A 16,299-nucleotide genomic window follows, 5' to 3' on the forward strand; every position below is an offset into this window, starting at 1 on the left:
GTATGTGTTTTTTTGTTTTTCTGTTTTGTTTTTAGGTGGTTTTCCATTAAATGCAATGTACATTTACGGCATATATTGGAAAATACAACACATAAATGTAGAACAGATGCATTAATTAATTATTACAATTATGAGAGGTGCCGCCCCTATAACTTCACCTTCTATAAGTCCAGGTCTGCACGAGAATGACATTGCAATTTGGTACAAAACAGCATTGGACCAAAACCGAGAAACCAAAAAAGGCAAGAACGAACACTCAATAAATACACAATGAATGTTGTACTGTTTTCTTCACTGTCTGTCTCACACCTCCATGGTAATGCAGGCTCCACTGCAGCAGCATATAAATGGATGAAGCAGACATCTCTTCAAACTACCTGAGGACACGGAGAGAGGAAGCGCTGCAGTACCGCAGACACACCAGGCGAGGTCAGTGTTTCCCCACAGTACAACAGGCTAGCATGTTCTTTGTGGCTTTGATCAACAATAAGAAAACTCTCGTGTTGTTGCAGCACACGTGGGGGAACACGGTCCACCTGTGCTCGGTGGTGTTGAATCCCACTGATGTTCACGGCCGCTGGAACCACAGTGAGGGGGAGAGCTTTACTGGATCTCATCCCAACAAAGGGGAGCCAGGACCCTCGGCAGCAGCAGCGGCGGTGGGGGGCGGGGGGACGGGGTGTCGCGGCCCCTTTAAGCCCGTTTAGGAATAATTAATGACGTCGGGCTGTAAACACGACTGACGCTCAGCTGCGTGGTCACAGCATCCTCTCAGACCCGGAGCCCCGAGAAGACCTCTCCAGGTTCCCCGGGTTTATCCGCCGACAGCACCGACGCCACCGCAGTCCACCTCGACTCTCATATGCGGTCTCCAAAACCCAGACGACGGCGGTGCATCTCTCCTACCAAGTGCCATGGCTAGAAAGACGGACATCCCCTCCTCTTACTACGGTGAGTCGCTTCTTCTTTGTTGTAAATCGCGCAGGGCTTTTTTTTTTTGTTGTTCGTCTTCCACGTATATCGTTGGCATTTTCCTTATTTTAGCCCGAATGACGCTGTGGTTTACGGGGACGTTTAGCTAGCTTCCCGCTGTCAGCCGCTAACGAGGCTGTTTTAGGGGGCTGTTTTAAAGGTTGGCACCAAATACGCAGCAGCGACGGGATAACGATTGAAATGGTTGTTAATGTTAGAAGTGACCTTTCGCTTGTTTTCACCTCCATGTTTTTGTCCCCAAATGACCCATGTCAACAACGTTGAGTGTTTTCTTGCTCTGGTTTGTGCCCCGTATTGTTTGTGCTGTGTTGTTTACCTGCTGGAACCATCTCGACTTTCCTCCTCCACTGCTTCGTCTTTGTGGCGAGAGACAGCTACAGCACCACACATCTGCAAATGATCATGGTTATCGATTATTGTTGCTCCAATGATCGTGCGATCAGACTGGGACATGTCCAGAAAATAGTGAAAACCTGATGCCATCAAATTCCTTTTGTTTAAGTCCAATACCAGACGAGAAACTCGAGATGTTGTCATCACATGAGACAAAGAGAAGCCCCTCCACTACTGAGAAGGTGACATTTGGCAATTGTTGACATTTTTTGCTCAAAACAATCGTCAATGATACACAATCAAAATAACTTGGTTGATAGTAAATTGTCTAGAAATGCTCCAACTAATCCTCTTAATCCTGAATGATGTCTGACCCCTTGCTGTGATTTAGTCCATTTGGTGTAATTGACGTCAAATATGCACTAATGCTAGAGTTTTGCTATTATGAATTATTTAATCATGCAATATCCAATTCAGTGTGTGTTTTTTTTCCTTGAACGTTTCTCTTTTTTTTAAACCCTAAACTGGCTCACAATGATCCACATCCTTTGTTAAAGGTTGGTTTGGTAGTTTGTGTCTGAAACACTTTTTACCTTATTTTTTTAAATCAATAAATAAAGTTGTCTGAACAAAAAAAGAACCATTATCATTTGGAAAATTTGATACGCCCATCCTGCCCATGTTTTCACTGCGCATGACTGGAGTCTTCAGCCGGAGACATGTAACCACTGAAGCAGAGATGATAACCAGAAGTTAGTGAGCAAGTCAGAGAAAAGTCAGAGTTTTCATGCTGTGCACGTTCATATACTTTACTTTACTTTATTACTTTATTTGACAGTGACACTGCTAATATTAACATTTGTGAAAATATGCCAGAGTTAGCCACAGTGGCTAATTTTCATCCGTAGTCTTTAAGAATACAATGCAATGAAAATACCAACAAATATAAACGCAGTGAAAAATATAGAGACACAAACGGGGCCTCCCTTACATAAAAGCAAGGGCAGCTGCCAACCTGAGCACAAGAATGACATGCGAGACAACAGATAACACAAATACAAAAACTATTTTAGTGTTCACAATTTTGATTTCTAATAAACCAGGCTCTTAATGTGGAGGAGAATGGTAGTTTGCACAGTTTCTTATGTGTTGTGATGGGTTGTTGCAGTAATGAAGGAGCTTTAATGTCTCGATCGCCACCTGGTGGCCGACTGCAGCATAGGACATAAATCCTGCCTCATCCATGTTAATGGATGGGACATGGACCAGACTTAAAAGTGCGTGTCATATAGATTTTTTCTTTTAGATAATTTCTGTCATTTTAGCTATAGTTATTATCAAACGGATGTTTTTTCAAGTCCACATTTTTCGAGGAAGTTAGGTTTGAATTAGTTATATGATGATATAAAATCACAGTGAAACATCATGAATGACAGCTGAGACTGTCGAGCACATGAATTGACGTCACATTGCTACTGCTGCTCCATCTTTGTCTCCAAATGCGCAAGATGACAGCATTGATATCCAAGATATTTTGGCTTTTTTTGGGGGGGATAGTGGGAGAAAGTGAAATCGTCCATCTTTATAAAGTCTATGATTGTAGCAGCTGCGGCACCAGCATTGCGGTTTGTAATAAAGGAAGCAATTTCCTCTGTTCACAGTTTTAATATAAAATAATTTAGTGTCTTGTGGCATATCTGATGTATATTTAATCTGTGAGCGGATTTTGTGTCCATTAGCCTTCCTTTGTTATCATGTTGTTTACAAAAGCAATATAATCCTTTATAACCACCAGATGCCATGCAGACAGCAGGCCTTTGTCTGAAACCAAGAGTCACTTACACTGGTGATTTTCAACATGACTGCTGGTGTTGGTGGTGGCTTATTGAGATTTGAGGCCATTAATACTCACACAGCCAATATATGTCTTTATTTACCAATCTTCCATTTAAAATAACTATTCAATGCTTTCACAATTGTATTATTTGAAATATTAACAGGCTACCACAAGACTATTGTGAGGAACTCAGTGGATCCTCATCTTTACAAAGGATTATGTTTCACATAAAATAAAATGTAATTTCCGGTTTTATTTAAGAGTTGTTCTCATGGGACTGTAGTCAAGGAATAATTTTATATGATTATTAACTTTCTCATATCACACTTGTCAGTATCAGAAGAGTCTGCCTCATCAAATGCATCCTATCACGAATATCTGTTTAAGTTGTGACAAATTCGTATATGAGGCGTCAATCAGCGAGGCTTGATCATAAGATTCAGCGGCTGCACCGTCTCAGAGTGACACAGGCATCGTCGACTCTGCTCCTGACAGCTCTTGATAGGGGAGAGCTACTATGTCTCCCTGTTATTTCCCCACACGCTGACCTCGTGTGTCCCCCAGACCTCATGACTCCAGCACTGCGCCAATCACAACTGCAACCTGTCAGCTGTAGTCGATTCTCACTGCTCCCTGCAGACCTGCAGCCCACCATTGGGGCCTTCAAACGTTCTTTCACTCCATGTTTACAAGTTCATGCTGTTGCGTTAAAATGAACCATAAACCTGGCGTTACAGATTACGTGTAAAGTGTTGGAATTAAGGAGCTCAGTGAGCAGTGAAACACAGTGTGATTATATACATTATTTAGATTAGAGTTGGGTAATGTTTTGTTTTTTCTGATTCCGGTGCTAAATCGATACTTTTGAAACATTGACGGTGCCTAAACGGTTCCAGAACATACAATACATTTAAAAAAGATAAATATGTTTTTGATATGGTTTGTGTTTGATGATAGGAACAGATAAGCTAAGGCTAATTGGAAGTTAAGTATACTTTAAACTGTTTAGAGGAAATTTAATGTTTCCTCTAAACAGTTTAAAGTATACTTAACTTCGAAATCATTTTACGTGAAATTCACACATTTAGCTTTAGGCATTTTTTTTGTTGTGTCGACTGTAGTTTAAGGTTGATACTAGCTAAGTGTAGGATAACGTTACATGCTGCCAGAGCCACATAGTCTTACCACCAGATTTAAATGTATTGTTAACCAGGCACATGCTGTGATACTGTGTTGCCTGGAAGCAGGGTAACTACTTCAGTACATACATCAGACACCGAAATTAGATATTGTAAATCTGAGTTGTGATTCGGTCCGGTAGGTACCAGCCGTGTAAAACCGGTGTCTGATTGGCACTGGTTTTTGGTATTCAGCCCTAATTTCTATGTGCATAATTATACAGATTTATATTTGTATGCTTGCATTATCTTCTCGAGCTTCCACTCTGGTGGTGCTCTCCAAAGAATCACACAGAATACAGAGAGACAATTTAATGAGGGAACATAATTTTTCCCTAGCAGTGTCCAGTGACTGAGATAGTGCAGCATGGGATAGACTTATGGTGCCTCCCTGTGTTTAGGTCAGCTCCTTTACGTTATTGGCTCCCTGCTGCTTCTTTTCCATCAGCTAACTTGGCAAAAGAGCAATTCAAAGTATTTGGGCCCCACAGAACAAGAATACCAATTTCACTTCAGCATCCCCCACCCAGTAGTGTTGTCAAATTACGTTGGCAGCAAATGTTTCACACTCTGCATTTGTTTAAATGCAGACTAAGCGTGGACTGCACAGTAAAGAAAATCAGCTTTTTGTAGTTGCTGATAATAAACTGTGGATTTCTGGCTGTCTCATTCTCGTTAGGGATTTTTTCCAAAAGATAGTGTAGATGATACTGTCCAACTGATTATTTCCTTTCCAGCTAGCTGCTAAATGTCAGTAACTAAGACTAAAGAAAGGGGTTCTTTGTGAACTTCCCACATTGTAGCGACACTCAACTGTTACACAGGAATAGGTAGAGGAGACACACCTGCTTATGACTACAAGGCCTGTTCTGTGTTAGTCTTCTCACTTTATTTTCTCCAACTCACATAAAGTTATCACCATACATTTATGAGAAACGTGGACAACCAGTGTAGCAGAGGTAAAGAAGGCAGGATGAAAATTACATGATGTAAATTGGGATGTTCCGTTACCAGCATTATAAATGCCTCTGATACAGCTGAAAATCCCGGGTCGGGCATTAGCGATGGTCTGAATCTATGAACTGATCCAATACCACATTTTCCAAATGCACTTGTATCAGATCGGTGTGTGGTATTCGCTGATAAGCAAAGACCAGGTATTGGAATCTATATCTAATTGGGAAAAATGGTATCAGAACATGTTCAGATGCAATTCCTCTTAAAGTTGATGAGGGCTTATATAAAGTTGAATTCTTCTTTTAATGAATATAATTGGCACATGAAGGGAAAAAAACATAAAAGAAGATCACTGACTCATGTAGTCAAACTAGCTGCCATCTCGTCATTCACATCAAACACAGTTGCTCTACATTCCAGATTCAAGTGTACACTTGAGGCTGGTGTATTATATAACATTTCTATGTGTGCATAATTAGCTGAAATGTTCAGTCAGTCAGAAAAGTAGAAAAATAGCGCATAATCATTATGTGACAAGTTTGTAAGTAACAATTTAGATATGGGTTTCTTTCACCACAGAAAATGTTAAGTCCGGCACACAGTTAATTAAGAAATTTCTCGCATGGGCAGTTCCCCTAAACGCTGCATTTTTATACCGAGTCAATGCAGAGCCCTGGCAGAGAGCTGAGAACTGTGTTTCAGAATCAAACATTCAACATTCACCGCCTCCTCCTGTGAAATTGCAGTCAGAGAAGGTTGTGGCTCTAAAGGCCACATTCTAAAGGCATTTTGCACCCAAGACTAAGTGCTATTCAGGGATTTTTAAGTGTCATAGTCCTCTCCACAAATATTCGTTTTAAATGAAGACCAATGCTCACTCTTTGCTACACATTTTATTTGTCTGTATGGCAGACTATTGGTGTGTATCTGCTCATTATTTTTAACAAGGTTATTTTCTTTTGCTACTAATTTCACATGTCTTTTCTGAAGAGGTAGCTGTGTTTTAGCCTGGAAGTTATTCGCTCTAATGATGGGGTGAGTCTGTAAATCATTTCAGAAATACACTCTTGCACAGAAGGTAAGCGACAGACAGTTATTTGTTAGAGTCTGCAAAAATGGGAAAATCTTGCTGTGGAGAGGCTCTCTAGGTGACAGCAAGGAGACTTTAAATTTCCAATTTGCAGCACAAATACAGTCAGTTTGTTTATGACTAAAAGGCTAAGTGACGTTGACAGTGACTGATGAACCACAATCCAAAGATAGAGAGGATAATGGATGAGAGATGCAGCTACATTCATGCAAGACATATAGGTTTTGAGTCTCAGGTGCTCAGTGAGACTTGAGGTGACTTTTCTTTAGGTCTAATGTGCTAAATGATGTAGCTAAACAATTTTTATCTAAACAAATTACAACAAATGAGACAAAGTGCTCTGATGTTGTTCAAGCTTGGTTGCTCAGGTGCACCTTCCCAGTTTGCTTAGATATTTTAGGGTTTTAGCTGATCTAAATTTCATGTATGCAGATTTATTCAACGTAATGATTTCTGTTGAAACTGTGTGAAAAAGAACACATTTTGTGGGGAAATCCAAAGGACGTGACGTTTATGCTCGTGTCCGAGTATCAGTTCACTTTCTGGTTAATGCTCAGATATGCTTGCCTGTTTATTATGGCATTCACGCACAGTGTCATTAATAACAAGGCTTTTCAAATGTTACATACTTAACCTTTACCTAGTGTCTCACAAGTTGCACACTAGAGGCATTAAAACCTGAGCACACTGAACATTTCTTGCTACTTCTAGCAACAAGAGAATAAAGATCTGCAATGTGACACATACACATGGTACTTTAGTTTGTGTGGGGTGTAACATCCACATGACCTTCAACTATTTACTAGCGTCTTCACCAGAAAATATCAGAAAAATATACAGTTGATTCTAAGACAGAGTTGTGGTCATGAGTATAAGCTTGTTCATCTTTCCAGCTTTATGTTAAATATATACTCTGATGTGCTAACCAAGATCAGGATATTTGTGTCAACATAGACAGGAAAGAAATCCCCATCTTTATTAGTCATTTAATCTGTTACAGGGTCTTAAACCTTATTTTCCTGAGACATGTGAAAGTCTGCCTGCAGGGTGAGATTATTTACTGTAACCTATTTCCACTGCAGATTAATTTTCTGTGCATACTGTTGTGAAAGTAATGGAGTCATCTGCGACATTTGTCTGGGTTTTTCAAGATACCAACGCTAATTGCTAAAACAAACCTGAATAGGATGCGGCTGTATTGGTGGAAACGTGAAATTAAACAAGCTTTGAAGGAAATTACACGTGTACCGGTAGAGGTGTGTAAACAATAGCCTCTTTTTAATTGCCCAAAAAACCTACTAATACGCACTAACATCTGGAATTTGTGGGAATTGATACAATCGATATTCACGCCCGGGTCGATTGATTCAGCAGTAGACACAGACAGACAGTACACACATTTAAAAATCCCCAGCGTATACTTGCTAAATTGGTTGGTGTAAAATAGGTATAACTGTATGTGTCTTTCTACACATTGTTGTGTGTATTGCATATTTGGATATGAAAAAGTGGCCCCACTTATTTCTAAGTCTTTACAAATCCAGGCCAAAGCTGGTTGAGCCTGTCACTGATCCAAAGTTGTGAGTCTTACACAGGGCTGCCACTGACATGCCTGGAGGCTCCCACAGAAGTAACCAAGGTCACAAAGCACCAGCCACAATACTGCCTCTCCACTTGGAGCAGCAGGCCAGCTGTCAGCGTCTGACACTCTCAGATGCTAACTCCCCTCTTGGGGCTCGAATCCCGGCGTAGATCTCACTGTTCTCAGCATTTTAGGGGATGTCAGATAGCACTCCTTCCCTCTGAAAATATAATTACTAAGTACCGTTCGTGCACTGATAGGAGATAACACAGTGGGCTACGAAGCCAGTTATGCCAAATACATATACAGTCCTCAAACATCTGTTATTAGTTATGAGGATCCCAAAGGGACTGTGCTGAGTGAACCTAAACCAGAGATGTGGATGTTGTTGTCTTGTTTCAATAAGGAGTCAAGTACTTTAAAGGTTGTGCTTTTCTCCAGGGAGGGAAAATAAGAGCAAGACCGAAAAGATGTTTCATGATTCAGGAGGGCAAGAGAAAGTTGGTGTTACACGGAGCATGATTGCGGGAATTATCTCTTGACAAATTTCAAATTACGAAGAAAGTGAACCTTCTAGAGGTTTTTAAATTGCTCTGATTCTTTCAGATAGGGACTCTAAGTCTCTCTCTTTTTTCCTCATCCAAGGAGTGTGGGAGACCTGCGTGATCACGATGCTGTTCCCAATTCATCTGTGTGTGACTATGTGCGTTTGTGTGTGTGTGGGCACGATGTGTTAGGGTTAGTGGGATGTGAGAGTGCTTCCTGACTTAAGTGAAGTCTTGCCAGTAAATCACTACCCACCATGACGCTCCCAAGTCCGCTGAGTTTGTGAATGTCTTTGTGATTCAGCTGTGAAACCTTGATAAAGAATTTCTGCCCCATAGACTACCCCATGACCTCCTTCTTCTCTTTTATCTTATCACAGACTCACTGGCCCCTTTATCTTTATGGCTAGCTTTGTTACTAGTGCCCTGTACCCAGCATTGCAGGAGAAGCCGGAACACTGCTAGTTTTTAAATACAGAGTCGAGGAACACTCAAAGGCCCACAGCCATGTTACTGATGTTGTTTCCCTCCTTGGATTGACAGAAGCCTGCACTTTCATCAAATATGAATGAATATACTGTACACAGCATTGAGACTGTGCCTACCCTGCTGAGCAACATCATTATTCAGAATTTTTAACATTTGCTTTCTCCTTTTTTGCTTATTCTTAGCTGGATATTCGAGGTCTCTGAGCCCAACTTCAGCTTTTTCAAAAGTGCAGTCTAACGGCACATTCCCCTCCAGGTCTTGGAAACATTTATGAATCAGAGTAAAAACAACAAAAAAGTCCTTTCCAAATGGCCCCTCTGACCCAACCCATGTGAAGCACCTGCAGTGTTCGAGCTGTTTGCCTGACCACAGTATGAAAGAGGCCTGTGTTGGACAGTGGAGTCTGGGGACACTGGTGCCTGTGTCTGCCCATGTTGATGTGTCAGTGAAGTGGATGTACAGAGACGAGCTACGAAAGTTGGGTATAGTGTAGGGGTAAGTTTTACTATGGATGGTGCACTGTACTGTATAACAATTTCTTGATTTCTTGTACATCCATATTTTCTATTGACTGATGTAATTTTATTCGCAAACCGCACTCTTCCAAGCAAAGACCTCAGTTGTTGTACCTGCATTTGGTAGAGCCACTCTCCCAGTGTGGGTGTGACAGCTCCTAATCCTAAAAATTCCCACTGGGACTACTTTAGACGTCACCCTCCACATCTGTTCCAGATGTTCCTTCAGCCCCTAGTACTTCTTGATCATGCTTCTTCTCTCTGATGTCAGTTGGGATTACCACATCTATCAAAACCCCTCTCCTCTGCTCCTATATGTGTGGTTGGTTAGCAAACCGCTGCTTTTCAGTGTGGAACTTCAAATATCACAGGACCTTAGCTCTGTTGTTCTCAACCACTTTTGGTGATGTGTCCCAATAGGATTCATGGACATCTAATCCATACCCAGAGATATTCCTATAGACTAACCCAGACACATGGTTATCTCTCTCAGTGTACATCCTCCTAACTTGCATACACCCTGCTGTAGGAGTCGATGGGATGAAGTAGTCACCTTTGCACAACCTGCATCTATGGATCTGTTGCTTTGGGCATGTTCTTGTGTTGCCATAATCAGAACCTTTGTGCTGTCCTTCAGGCCGGTCATGTCTATCCACTGATAGGATTTCTTCATAACAACCTCTTCCTCTCTTTTCAAGCATGCATCCCATGGAAGGGCCACCTCTTTTTTCTTCCTGATATGACCCTCTGCTGCTGGAGACAGTCTTTGCAAGCTTTAAAAGAATATGCTCATAATCCCAGAGCAGTCTAACCTTGTGATAGAGTGAGCCACAGGAGATAAGTGCACAATTTAGTCCCTTTTCAAAATTGTGAAATAAGACGATAAACTGCTTCTGTGACTTTTCCTTGAGGTTTTATCACCTCAAGCCAGGTCATTAAAACTGGCTCTCTTCTAGCACAGGCACGCTTAAGATGATCTTAATAGTCAATATCAGCTATACTTACATATCGAATCTATATGGACTTCAAATTGAGGCATTGTCATAGTGCTTTTCAATCTTTCGGTGAGTGCTTTTTTTTAACAACATAATAGTTGAAGGAATTATATCCATTATCTATACCACTAATCCTTTAAGGCCACAGGGGGCTGGAGTCATTAGAAGAAGGGATTTTAACAAACAATTTTAATGTGTGTCACAGTTAGTTAATAAGAGCCTCACCACTGTAAATGTATCCATAGATCTTGTTGATCTTGTACACTAGATACAAATGCAAATGATAATAGGGAGTGAAGATTATTGCCAAAGCCTTTGTATAATCCTGATGTGTAATTCCTCACCCATCTAGCCTCATTGCCTTTAAGCTTTTGATTACCACCACGATTGTTTTGTTTTGCATAAATCTTTCAGTCACAGTCGGGACACGGTTGCATTATCCAACACTATGTCAATAGAGTAGAGAAGCAGTTAGTGGAGTTAAGAGCGACCCTAGCTGTCCCAGTGTAGCATGCCTGCCAGGCTTTTTCCAACTGTTGTTGACAACAGACCCTCATTCAACCTGACTTCAGCCAGCAGTACACATCCAGTCCACCAGCCTCATCTCTCGCACTGCCAGACTGCAGTGCTGCCCAAACAGCCGCCATCTAATGCAGAGTCTGCTGGTGGCCTGGCATTGCTAAAAGATCTTCACCACTCTGTCTTATCTCTTCACTAAAATCTGCTCTGTGGGCCAGAAGAAACTATTACAGCCTTGGAAATAGTCAGGCTGATGCGGGGAGTAACATCAGCTAAAGCTAAATTTAGCTTCGCCGAACAAGCAAATGCTCTGCCACCTGAAAGTTATTGTGTGAAACTGAAGAGGATTGTAATCCTCTTCAATCTAACACAATAAACTACAATGTTTAGCTGTGTGTGTGCGTGTGTGCTTGTGTGCATGTGTGCTTGTGTGTGTGCGCACTTGCCCTTTTCCAGTATAAACACTCACTTTGTCAGGACCAGTAGATCTCATAAGCCATTTTCAGACATGACCTACGGATAAAGTCCGGAGAATGGGTACAAACTTCCCCCGCAGTTTGCCTTTCACACGTACACAACAGAGCGTGAGGTTTTATGTACAGATTCGTTCACAACAGCAACAAATCCTCCACAGAGGTGGTGCAGTCCGGTGCAGCAGGCAGAGGCAAGAAGTAACGTATTCATTCCGCTGCCAAGATCACGTGATTTTGTTTGCAACACACAGACACCGGTGTCGCCACAAACTCTCTAGACCTCTTTGGCGGTGTCTTCTATTTGTGCTTCACCGCTTTTTCACCCGGAGATCTTTGTTTTCTTTTCATTTTTGCGTCTGATGCATGTTTGAAGCATCAGCTGGGATCCCCTGCTGTGTTCTCACATGGGATTGTCCTGGCTTTCTGTCACAGGGTCCACAGCTCCAAACAGTAGGCTGTTCAAGAAACCACTGATCTGTTCCCCGAAAAAGGCTCACTCCCTGATACTCACCACCTGATCCGCACCACAATCTGTCCTCTCACCACTGACCCTCCATGATATCAGTGGGAGTCAGCTTGCACTCGCCATATGGAGCAACCTGTTTTTACCGCTTGGTACCCGCCCTATGGAGACCTGCATGTGTTGAATATCCACACAAACCTCGGATGATCAATGAATGTTTTTTTACTATATATACAGCTTGCATTGGACACAGTCTAGTAGCTATCTAAGTATCTTGCTCACCCCCAGGAGTGGTAATTCTAATTAGCTCTGATGTGATCTAGCCCTTCCTTCTATAATGCTGTAGCAACAACCACTGAGATATACAAGTAATTGAAGGTAACTTCAACCAAAGGAATAACAGTGTATGGTGCACAGTTGCTGGCTTTGAAAGTGATATGGAGCTGCCATCAAGTCACATGTTTAAACTAAACCATTGAAATGACGAACTCTGGTTCTTGGGCAATGTCCACACTACGTACTATGTTTTAGTTTAAAGCTCATCACTGCTGCTACATTTAGCAGGTACACCAGCATGCGCATGCCCAGTGTAATATATTATATTATTATTGATGCAGAGCTGAAACGCTTGTGGACAGAGATCCTTTTTGTTTTCAAACACCGTATTAAAAACGAAAATGTATTAATATTGATGTAGCCTTGGCATTTGACTCATTTCAGCTTTCTAGTCAAAGTTGTTCATTTAGCAGCATCGTTCATTTGACTTTGTGTATCGGGAACAAATAGTTAAGTCACTCTAATTGTCTCAAGTTGTATTATTAAACTGGATTGTGTGTATAATATCTTGTGCGTTTGCATTTGAGTTGTGTTCTCCACATTCCAGACAGGTATATTACAAGGTCCTCTTATCCTCATCCTCATATATTCAATGTCAGTGCCCTGCAAATGCTGCAGTGAGCACCTGGACTGGTGTCACTTTGTCCTTGGTTCAGTAATTTACTCTGAACACCCCCCATTTTCAGACCTGAAACACAAATGCAAATGAATGACTTTCAGTGACAACCAACAGATATCGAAGGTCATATGACAGTAGAAATAAGGAAGTGGACCTCTCAATACCTTTTTAAAATAAAGTTAAATGCTCACTCTGCTTCAGTGTAAAAGAAAAGGAAGTGGTCGTACTGTCATTTCACTTTCATGTCAGGAATGTCCTCATTATTCAGCAGGTGTCCCATGTATAGTCATGACACCAGCCAGTGGTTCAAAGAGGTAACGTCTGATACCTGCAGCCCTTCATCTGCCATAACTGTCGACCATCTGCAATAGACAGCATGTAACAATGGACCAAAGCAGGAATGTGACTATACCAGCTCAGTTAAATACAAGCACAGTTTGTGGTCCTGGCAGTTTTTGCTGCTGACTGTGCAGCTTAAGGACACCTCCTGGGCTTGCTACTTTCCCAGACATTATTTTGCTGTTGGCATCTCTATCCTTCACACGGATGCTGCTGCGGTAGAGAAACAACAGCAGGGAAATGGTTCAGAGCACATTGAAGATGAAGGAGGAAATTGTGAAAGCACATGAAGGGCAAGAATGGAAATATAAAACTGACTTTACAGGTTTTGTTTTTAATTTTTTTAGTACAGTACAGCTGCCAGGGCGTGGGGACCTTGTTAAAGTACTCTGAAGTCCCTTATTCAGAAATACAACCATTTACAAGTGGAATGTGTTTACATGTTAACATCCTGGCTTTTTAACATGTTTTCTTCACGCAGAATTGTTGGCTCTGGAAACCTTTTTTTGCCACAGCATGTAGGAATTTCACACCAGCCAGACAATTGCCGGTTGCTGTGATTAACTCGCTCACTCTGGGATGCATAGCTGGCTGTGTGTAGGAAGCAGCTGTTGGCTTTACTCTGCTGAATCTGTTATATTTACATAAATAAAGGTTTTTTGCACACATTTGTTTTACTACAGGGTTTCCGATTTTGCAGCTGCTACCAATTTAAACTTAACTGCAGTTGCTGTGTCCAGGCAGTATATAAGATTAACAAGCTAATAATATATGTGTTCTTGTTATAGTCTATTATCTCAACTGACAGATTTCTGGTCAACAGAAGACATAAGGGACGACATTTTCTGGTTATTTTACTCTGTCGCGATTTTCAATATTTAGCCCGCCTCTTTTTCCTTTCATGATTTCATTATCAGTATAATACTATACAATAAGAACTGTATGATACAGTGTTGGTTGTTATTAAGGACAGGTTAAATACTAATGCTAATTGCTGTGATTTAAATGTTTTTTTCATGTCCAATTACTGTATTTGACTGTTTGGTGACTTAAATCCAGGGATAAAATACATTATGTTCTTGTACTGCAGACCAGTATTACCAGTATTAGCATCACTAAGTTCACCATTAACCATTCAAGTTCAATGTCACAAACTTCAGTTCTTGGGCAGAATATCGACAGATAAATGATGATGTTGTGCATCAATGTGACCAGCACAAGCATCATTGTTGAGCTGGTTTGATCCCCGGCATGACGTCGCACACCACCAAATATGGATCTGAAGCTCACTCTAATAAGAAGCTCACTCATTATTGTCAGTATGGCACTGATATCATGGCAAAGATCCTATTCCCACCATTCACATTTTTGTCAACAGCAGCTGTGGGTTCGAAGTCTGACTTGAAGATTGGACAGTGTTATTGCTGGTCTGTACTGAGATAATGACTCTTATGTCTGTTGCCTGAGCGATTTTAGGCGTTGCTTCACTGTACTCTTAACCAACAGGCCTCAGAATCCAACCAAATTTTTTGCACCAGAGGCTGCTGTTGCTACTGTTCACCAAAAGTAACATAGTGTTGCTTTAAATTCAGAAGTTAAAACATGTTATAGTTAATTTAAACAGGACTAGCATATTTGCTTATGTGTAGTCCGTAGTCAACTCCTAACACATTTAGAACCAAGCTTGGCGTGTACGTCTCTCGATTGGATCAGTTTGGGAGATGGGGAGATGGAAGATAGGCCCACTTATGCTGCCCCTAGCAGCTTGGAGATATTACACTCCATGTGTGATGATTAATAGGTTCTGAGGAACATGTCGTGCTTAGTTTCAACTGGGGTAGAGACTACTCAGGCACCCAAGAAAAGGCTGATGATGAATGCAAATGCGTGCGCTCCGTCACACCTACAAGCGCACGCAGGCTGAGTTAGCCCCTCAGGTGACTGATGGCGCTCGCAACTGTGGTTCAGTATTTACTCTGCTGGGTCAAATTGGGAAGTCCTCACTGTGACCCAGATAAGCTGTTTGGCTTAAAAGTCGCTAAAATGATTTATTATATTTCCATGTTAGGTACATTGTTTTGGTCGTTACTGCCCTAGCTTAGTCTGATCATTCCTCTTCCTCTCAGTCCTGTGAGGCAACCTGCACTGGGAAATGACCTAGTTTGTCCTGGCCAGTCGAACAGCAGGTTAACTTGGGACTGAAACTTGTGTGTGGTGTCAGTGTAATAAAATGACTGTCATAAATGATTAGATATGTTGTTCTCTGTGTCTGATCCGTTTCCTCTTGCTCTAAATTACATTCAGAGCAACAACGTAATGAAAAGGATCCTTTACCGTATTTGGTGAAATATAGATATTTGTACAGTTTTGTGTTTTTTCATCTATATGCTCTCTTTCAGTGAACCTTCATTCCTTTTCTTGTAACAATTCTTTGCTTTTTTTGTCAACTAATCCGTACATATCTTGCTTGTCTTTTAGGTGAGCCACGCAAGTTTGACCCAAACTTCAGAGGGCCGGTTCATAACAGGTATGACAGAAACTAAACAAATCACCTCTTGCATTACAAATACATTTATGTCATCACCCAGTAAGGATAGAATTTTATCCACTTTAAGGTTTTTTTGTAATTTGAAAGAACTGACCCTTGACTACTAGTCATTATCTTCCAGCGTCTGATTCTTATATGTGTATTGATTTTTATTCGTTGTATAATCTTTCTGGCACACATAGCCGTGACGCAACTGACGGATTGATCGTTTGTCATGTTACATTAATAAAGTTTGAGTTGTTGGCAGCTCTCTCCACTCCACCACACAGATCAATGGCCATAAGTCAAGCCGATGGCTGGACGTAGCACAATAACACACATTACCAGCCGGATAAACCCAAAGCAGATGATGTCAACACATCAGGGGGGTTATTACAGGGAGAAAATGAAATAACCCCCGTTTATCAATTACAAATGAAGTGCTTTAACATTTGTTTATATAGTTGTTTAAAAACTGTATCATCATTTAACAGAATACATATTTTAAT

At 41.2% G+C, this 16,299-nt stretch overlaps 1 protein-coding gene across 3 annotated transcripts in view; it reads left to right on the forward strand.

The window, feature by feature from the left end:
- The first annotated feature begins 689 nt into the window (after nt 1-689).
- Nucleotides 690-16,299, forward strand: part of slc44a5b (solute carrier family 44 member 5b) — a 37,049-nt gene continuing 21,439 nt past the window's right edge. Inside the window, exons 1-2 of one of the 3 annotated variants that reach the window (XM_047343151.1) lie at nt 690-951; nt 15,742-15,790. In XM_047343151.1, coding sequence (XP_047199107.1) covers nt 915-951; nt 15,742-15,790 — 86 coding nt within the window. In that variant the 5' untranslated portion in view covers nt 690-914. The remainder of the gene's footprint in view (nt 952-15,741; nt 15,791-16,299) is intronic. The other 2 variants (XM_047343150.1, XM_047343152.1) reach the window with 2 other exon arrangements.

This window comes from Hippoglossus stenolepis, chromosome 14, assembly GCF_022539355.2.
Source record: "Hippoglossus stenolepis isolate QCI-W04-F060 chromosome 14, HSTE1.2, whole genome shotgun sequence".
NCBI lineage: Eukaryota > Metazoa > Chordata > Actinopteri > Pleuronectiformes > Pleuronectidae > Hippoglossus > Hippoglossus stenolepis.